This window comes from Odontomachus brunneus, unplaced genomic scaffold (assembly GCF_010583005.1).
Source record: "Odontomachus brunneus isolate Ranch 3 - 2012 unplaced genomic scaffold, Obru_v1 Obru_scaffold_024, whole genome shotgun sequence".
Lineage (NCBI taxonomy): Eukaryota > Metazoa > Arthropoda > Insecta > Hymenoptera > Formicidae > Odontomachus > Odontomachus brunneus.
The window spans coordinates 2,042,274-2,050,826 of record NW_022639474.1 but is presented as its reverse complement, the minus strand read 5'-3'; the positions used below and the strand labels follow the sequence as shown (position 1 = coordinate 2,050,826).

The following is an 8,553-nucleotide window of genomic DNA, read 5'->3' as shown; positions in this document are numbered from 1 at the left end:
CACCCTCTGTTATCTCCCTGTACCTTCTTCCGCGAACATTCGTACAAATCGTCGCCGTTCTGCGTATCCGACCGGGCATCGCACGCGAAATGTTCAATGTTTTGTCTATTTCAGTCACAAGAATTTCGTATGAACACGCACGTATGATCGATAGGCGTATTGAGTCTGCACCCGGCAGCGATCTTTCTCTTTCCCCTTCTCTCCCTCCCTCTTGCGAAATGTGTCCTCATCCGCGCATCTGGCCTATCTCATATCTCGGAGTCTTGGCCAATGTCGAATAAAGCGTAAAATCATATCGAAATCACATTGCACGGCAAACTATTCGAACTCGGCAGCAAATTCAACGTTTTATGCTCGGAACGTAATGTCGAACGTAAGGAGATTCTCCGGGGGTCCCTGCCCCTTCTCGTATCGCAGCTCAAAGATATCATAAGCGTTCCCTTAGGAATTTGCATATTATTCGATATATAACTATATTACAGCTTCTTTATCTTTGGTTTTTCGCTCCTTTACTCACTTCCTGCCTGCCACGTCGTCTATTCACTTGTTCCCAACTCCTCCCCCCCCTCTTTCTCCCATCAACCGCGACAACGAAAAAACTGATGACAAGATCATATAATTATCATACATATACCATAGCTATCATATATATATTTTTATATATTATACCGTTAGAGAGCAACGTGAGAACTAAAAAAGAAGAAAGGTACCGTAACTGGCGACGCCGTCACATCCGTCCAAAGTCGCTCTTTCTTTCTCTCTCTCTCTCTCTCTCTCTCTCTCTCCCGCTCTCTCCCTCGCGCGCGCGCTTCTCGTCTAGACAATCACAGCCTGGCTGACATTTCTCGAGCGATGCTTACCGATCGGGCGAAGCCATCCGTCGATCCGGTGTGGATCACCGAGCCGCGCGGTAGCGATCGCGAGACTCGGCGCGGACGCGGGGCGCGATCGCGCGCGCCCTCCTAACGCGGCAGTCCCCCCTCCCCCCCCCTCGATGTTCGCGCAGGAACCAACGGAGTGTAGATATTATACTTTCGGCCGGAAACTCGCGTGTCACTTACTTAGCGATAATTACAATGATAATTGTCATAACCATAGTAGTAATAAGTACTATTACGGGAAGGACGAGCACCGTGCGCGCGCGCGCGCGCCCAACGCACGCGGACGGCGCGCGAGTCCAAGGGCGAGGCTTCCCCGCTTCCTCGGCGCGCGCGGCGCGCGCGCGCGCGTACCTCTCTCCACTACCTGCGGTATATAAAACCTACAGCGCGTCGTGTACTTGTTTAAATCTTAAACGTTACAAGGAGAACCGATATCCGGCGTGGATGTCGGATCAGCGCTGAGCCCATGTTCGTCGCGATGATTCTACGTGCTTCCTTTCTTTCTCTCTCTCATTTTCCCCCTCTTCCTCTTCCGCCTCCTCCTCTTCTTCTCCTCCTGCTTCCTTATTTTTTTTGTCTTTTTTCTTATTTTTTTCATCAAGAACGTTTACAGACGTTTCGCGAGACGAGCACCCTGTATAATGTGATTGACATTTGTCGTTTTGGGAGAGAGATATCGATATCTCGTCCGCGCCTCTCCGGGACGAGTCTGCCTGTGTTGGCTTTCCACCTTCGTCGGTCTCGCGCGCGGGCCACTACCATCTTGTACCGTCGTCGGACGACGCGCGCAGGATCTTCAGTCGCGATGGGGCTACATTCGACGCTTCGTGCGGCGCCAAAGTCCGATGGTGGTCAGCTTCGTGCCGATTTCCCGTCGCCGGGTCGTTCCATGTATACTCCTGCTCTGCTTTCTCTTCCCGGCACGGTTGCACAGCGTCGCGTTGTCGTCGGACTGACTGGCAACGAACATGACGAGAGAGTTCTAAAAGCGTTTTCCGACGAAATACTTCGCGATAGCTATTGTCGGTTGGTACTGGCCGTTGCGGCGCAACGTCGTTATCCGCGTCTGTGATTGTACGGTGTGTACGTGTGTATATATGTATGTGTGTATGTGTCGTCGCACGTATCGGAACGACGAGCTTGGGTGGGAGTTCTGGGGCTCCAGGCGGGCTCCCTAGGATGATCGGATCCTCGAAATGTTCGCAACATGTTCTTCGCTGCACGCTCATGTCCGCTCGATCCTCGTCCTATAGCTCGAACGTAATCTCTCACCTGGCAGTAGGTACAGAGGCTAAACGCGGAGAGTAAAGAAACATGCAGATTCGAGCGGGAGTGGGTGAAGGGAACGGAAAAGCCGATGGATGTGTGGGTATGTGTACATGTGTGTGTGTATGTCGACGAAGGGTTTCATTATCCGAGCACCCGGGAAACGTTTCAGCGTGCCTCGTCCACTTCCGGCTCTTCTCTCGGACTGGGTTCAGCGCAGAACATCCTTCGCTTTCGCTTCAGCCTCTTCGCCGCCGCCGCGCACTTCAACGACGAAGCCGTTGCTCTACTGACCTCTAAATTGTTATCCTCTAATGAATTAACTAGCTAGTATACTAAGTTGTTACAGTGGAGAGCGTTGTAACGGTGATTCAAACTCGTCACTCCTGATCGTCGAGCGTCCATCGAGCTCACGTTCTCGTACGACATCTGCAATTCAAAGAACGAGAAGACATTATGTGACCCATGGACTTCGCAGACGGCACAGAGGATGTTAGGGATGAGTGATGCTCTGATTCGTTTATATCTCGCGCTATAACTCGTTAGCAACGTTAGCATTAACGAGTTGCAGTCGAAAACGGCGCTGATACTTTGATCATCGGAGAATTCAACGTTGCACGTTAATAGAGTTAAAAGTCCGAGATGGATATGTTTTCGCGTGGTAAGTGGTGCTTACTCTGTAATTTATGATGTAGGGTGCGACCCGTCCAGATTTTCTAGGCTAGGACGTGGGTTAGTATGGCCGGCTGGCGTCCTTGGGCCTTTTCAACTGGACTTTTAACCGTTTCATCCCTATTTGGAAGCCGTTCATCGCTTGGATCGCTGCTTGCGCGCTCGCCGGATTATCGAACGACACGAAACCTGAAAATACCGAATGCTGAGTTCTGTGGTAATATACAACAATCTTTCCCTTAAGAAAACTCTCGTCCACTTTTATATAACAATTATATATAAAAGTGCGACATCTTGAAAAGCGATTCTTTTTTTGTCTCTCTCTCGTTGACGCACATAATTGTGAATAAAACGTGTCAAATATTTGTTTATGCGATAGTAACGAAATTGCATCAGTATATATGTGATGATGACTGCTAAAAGAGGAAATTCCTCTAACTCGAAATACATTGTGTTTAGAATATTTTCGTGATATGATATTAGAAGAAGATCCTCTGAAGGTCAATATATGTTTCCGCTAGGAACAAGATTTTTTTAGGTGAACCAGTTTTCTGACACTGATGTCGATTATTCGGCAACTGCGCGATAATCCGGGTGAACCAGATTTTCTGCGCGCGAGTACTAAAAAAGTTTCCATGAATTGGATATTATCCAAGTTCCGCCGGAAGGGCAGGTACGCGATAACGGGGCTCCCTAAACGGCAGCGTTCTCGAAAGATCGTCACGACTTTCTCGGTTTAAGCCAATTTCGACCATTAGCGTCGATCCCATTTCAGTTTCGCCATCATGGCAGCCTACTGCCTGACCAAACCGAATCCTTCATCCGCCGCCCATCCACGGTTCGCTCCGCTCCGCAAATTACTTTTACTTCGGGGCCGAAGGGCACCTTGATTATTTTAACCTTTCGTCCCACGGAAAGAGCTTGTCGCGGAGGCAGAGATAAGCTTTGCCGAGTTTCCACCACGCACGACATATTTCATATCTCGCACGAGAGGAAATTCCCCTCCCCCCTCCATCTATTTTCCCCCTACCAATATCGACGATCGTAATTATTCGATGGTTCTCTGGATGGAAAACTGCCAGCCGTCAAAGAGGCCCCTCGCCGAAATCCGCCGATCGTTGAAAGAAAACTGCTTCAAAGCGTTAGGGAGGACCGAGTCTAGACGGTCCCAGAGGTAGATCGCCTATGTGCGGTTTTTGTAGTGTTTATCTTGAAAGGAACAGTAGATACAAACTCGCGCGAAATGGACACAGAGCACAGATTTCTTTTTCCTGAGTTTTACTAAAATTTGAATAATATTACAGTTAAAAAATAGAAAAAACTTATTGAGCAGTAGCAAAATAAATTTTCGAAATTTTGTGTCAATATTCTCTATCGTGAGTAGGTAAAGTTAAGCGACGTGTTAGTAGCTAGAATGAAGCCTCTCGTGAGTATATGACATCACAAATATCCGTTTAGGATAATAGAAGCAATTTTTACTTATAAAATAATTGAAATCGTGCCTGTTCTTGGATTAGGTAAAGTTGGCCCATAATTAAGGGTCGGTAAGAGAGCCGCGGAGACCTCTCGCGGAGATTTCAGAACTATTAATCAGGATACATATTATATCCCTTTCAGTCTCAAGAGTGAAATTTTGAATTTATTTATACTATTAGGGCATTTCTATGACTTAAAATATACACAAAATTCAAAAATACATACAAAAAGTTTTTAAAAAATTTGCTATTTTCAAGAAACAAAGCAAGATTTGCAACTACTTGAAGCTCCGTAATGGAGAATAGAACATCCATAATCGTATGGTGTCGGACTGAATCACTTAGCGAGAGCGGGGGAAAAGATAGAGCGGCAAAATTTGACTCACACAACTGTGGATATAGGGACTGAAAGGGATATATGTGATGTTTTTACTCGCATTACTGGGCAACTGAACTCGCGTTCGCGGGACAAGATAGCCACGTTATTACATGTTTGTATTTTGGTTATTACAAGACAAAATATACGATTGACAAGATCGTGACGGACATGAACACACAGAAGAAGGCTGCCTTTATCATATTTGTACAGTCAGTCGCAACAATTAGTTGCCCGAGAAGTTTCAGCTTTAAAATATGGGGCACATCTCCCCTGTAACCTCCTCGCCTCTCCCCTCCCCCGTATATTTTCCTGCTGCAGGCATAATTATACGCGCGGTAGGATGGAAAAATGAGTATAATGAAACGCGGGCATAATGACGCGTCGTTACCAGCCCATCTCTGCAACGCAGAGCTGCCCCGCGAGCTTTCGCCGGGTCTCTGAAACAGGATGCGACAAATACACACGGGCGCGAATATATGAATTTGCACATAGGCGAACACACGCGAGAACATAGACCAAGGACCGAACGTGGGCGAATGGAATCGTCCAATTATCCGTATCCTCATACTCCCGGATACGATTAATCAAAGGAACGCCACGGCGGCGGCTTTTATCCGCATCCTCTGTTTCGGTCCCCTCCGCGGTTCTCTGTCGAAAAAAAAAGAACCGCGCGCGCGCGCAGTTTGATTTCAGTCCCGTTGAAGCGGCATTCATATTCAGCCTGTCCGGTCTGTCCCGCTAATACGAGAGAACGGGACGAATTAAATTTCCATGATTAATCCACCGCTGATTGGAAACATGTAGAGTCATTTAGAGCGGCGTAGTGTGTGGCTGATTAAAAATCATGATAATAATCACAGAAATATCGCGGCGCGTCTGGACGATACTCTCTTTCTTCTTTATGTGCGTGTGTGTTTTTTTTATATTGCATCAATACATCAAAGCGAGGGTACCTTTCAAAGTGGAAATATCCCCTTTGCCAAAAGGATTTTTTGCGCATATAACATCTCTCGTATTACCTGCCGCTATAATTTTCATCATAATTAAAATCGTACGATAAAAAACACGAGATGATCAAAACTTTGTGTATTGGCGACTCGTCCGCTTCCACTGTCGCGTAGTCGCTCGTGTGGTTGCTGCGTCCGCTGCTGCTGGAGGGTCGTTCGCGCGTCCTCGTCGTCGTAGTCATCGTCGTGGGTGGCGGGCATTTCTCGTTGTTCGCGCTAGCGAGCTCTGAAATGTCATGGCGGTGCCGCCGCACTTACCGAAGCATTTACTCTGGTTGGTCGCCCGGTCGATGAAAACCTTGGAGGAGATGACGTTGCCAAACGGCAGGAACATCTGCATGAGTTCGCCGTCACCGAACTCCTGGGGCAGGTGGTAGATGAACAGGTTGCAGCCCTCGGGTCCTGAGATAGAGCATCCTACCATATAAATCAGAGCACATCTAAACATCTAAACTTGAAGTATAATACTCAAGTTAGAATGTTAGTTCTGGATGAGTTTTGTTCTTCGCATCATAAAATGATCCAGCGCGATACGAGAGCTCCCGACCCGTCGGCATAGTGCGCTGAGCGGGTGTTGCTTTTTTCATCATTTTTTTTTGCAACTTTTCTGCCGGCTTCTTCCAATTGCGTTCGTCCGGAGTCGTTTTTCTTTCGCTTTTGATGAATCATGAGGATGAATCAGCGATCGACTCTCGTTGACGACGAATGACCGATTTCTCTCTCGTCCGCCCGTGCGAGATGATGATGGCGTATGATTTTGCCTCCCGACGAATGACGCGAATATGACGTGAAAATGAGCCAAGCGAGAATTTAAACCAAAAAACAGACGAGTGAAAATGATGTGAAATGGCCGAACTTGCTTGAGATGAGATTAGAAAAGAAAAAGAAATGAAAAAACGAAAAAGCCGTCACGAGGACATCATTCTGCTCGTGACGGGTAAAAATCTCCCGATTCAAGTAACGTTGAGTATTTATACTTTCAAATATACACACACAACACTGGGACTTACAACACAATGGCGGATGAGGTGATGGATACTGAGATGAGTGAATGGGTAATGGGCGTGGTGAACGATGATAGTGATGACACTGATTACGATGGTGCGATACTCCCGCATTCTCGCCAGACACGATAATCCGTCGCCTTGGCCGCCCCTTTCCTTCTTTCTTTCTTTTTCTTTTTTTTTTTTGACACATCGCGCTACCTCGACCCGGAAACGATCCGAGTGCGCCGTCACCCCGCGCGCGAGAACTCGTCTTTCTTCTTCTCCTTAATTATACCTACTTAATCACTCAAGGGATCAATGCGACACAAGACAGACGGTAATTGACACGCGAGCGCGACATAATTGTCCCGAAGTCTGTCAAAATCGCAGCTCTTATAGGCTTTCTACAATATAATAAGCTGCCAATAACGGATTAGAAGTCAGCAGCGAGTTGCAAGCAATTCACTACACGAAGAGAATATTATGGTTTTTTTCCATGTAAATTCTTCTCAATTTTACTGTGTTTTTAGCAGCTCACTCTCTAAGGTACAATCGATGTATTTTTCATTGAAATGTATGCACGTAAAATCGTCTGATGATTTAGTTATAAGTATAGCACTGCAAACAGCAAAACCTCGCTGAAAGGATCAGTTGATGGCGACGACTGTTCCTACTATTGATGCAGGCAGCAAACACATATGGTGTCATTGCACGCAAACCGTCGTTCCGTCGTTAGATACGCATTAGAATCGCAAAAATTAGAAACGCAATTATTAGAAACGCAAAAAGTTGAGCTTGATACAACGTATAACGAATTTGTGCAGATTTTGCAGTGAAATCTATCTTCCATTGATCAAAATCGGTGAAAATGTCTTAAATTAATAAAGCGAGAGTATTTTGACTGAGAAGCAGTGAATATTCACTGATTATCGGTGAGATCCTCCTTTTGCTCCTTAATCAGAAACATTTTTACCGATTCACTTGAAGAGAGCAGGAATAAACTGCCAGTAAAGTCCATCTTGCTAGGAAACATGGCGAATTTCGCTAGGAGCATAGCAAGTGTTTTAAAGGAACGTTTTAGTTTCTAAAATAGTAACATATGAAGTGACAGTAAATTACCGCGGAATGTTGATCTACTCCTCGGTTAGAAAATCCTATATAATAGTTTTTGCTATAAAATTCTCTCCGTGTAGAGTATCATGAGGTAATAACAAGTCAGCAATCGACGACTGCACGCAGAGATGGTCAAATGCCATTTCTTACGGCTGTAAAAGTTATGATTGCTTTACGACTGACCCATCAAGGAGCAATATGTGTCCGCCATCTTTATCGGGAGAATTGAGCAGAACTGACTGAAAACTGCTTTCCCTGATTTGTCACTAGGGTGATGTGAGCAGTGACTAACGGCTTGTTGCAGAAAGCCCATTGCGATATTCCACACGTGTCTTATTCATGACGCATTTCCCGGTCGTAAGATGATTCCCGCACGATCAGATACCTCGTCATACCTGACGGCTGCTCAGAGCGGATATATTTTCGCGACTTCCGGTGTTAAAACGCCAAAAACATCGAGGTCTGATTCAGCCGGTGAAGAGGAGAAAATCCTGAGGGAAGAAGCGACAGGGGCAAACTGCCCGAACAACGGCAGTCCAAATAAGGATTTGGCTAATTTCACTGAACTTTATAACTCCGACGTCAATTAGCGGCGATTATGACCATGGAAACTTCTGCTCTCTTGCCCGGAGCTTGCCGACTAACGGACGCATTTAAGTAATGAGATGGCTGCCACTCAACTTTTAGGGTGCTACTCATCGCGACCTGTTCGCCGTTCTCTCTCTCTCTCTCTCTCTCTCTCTCTCTCTCTCTCTCTCTCTCTCTCTTTCTCTC

General features: G+C 46.3%; 1 protein-coding gene across 12 annotated transcripts in view; it reads right to left on the bottom strand.

Moving 5' to 3' along the window:
* Nucleotides 1-6: 6 nt before the first annotated feature.
* The window catches only part of LOC116842353 (CUGBP Elav-like family member 4), a 605,467-nt gene continuing 596,920 nt past the window's right edge, over nucleotides 7-8,553 (bottom strand). For all 12 annotated transcript variants that reach the window (XM_032811450.1, XM_032811456.1, XM_032811447.1 and 9 more), the window contains 3 exons: nucleotides 5,939-6,097; nucleotides 2,824-3,008; nucleotides 7-2,576 (listed from right to left, as the gene is read on the bottom strand). In XM_032811450.1, coding sequence (XP_032667341.1) covers nucleotides 2,881-3,008; nucleotides 5,939-6,097 — 287 coding nt within the window. In that variant the 3' untranslated portion in view covers nucleotides 7-2,576; nucleotides 2,824-2,880. The remainder of the gene's footprint in view (nucleotides 2,577-2,823; nucleotides 3,009-5,938; nucleotides 6,098-8,553) is intronic.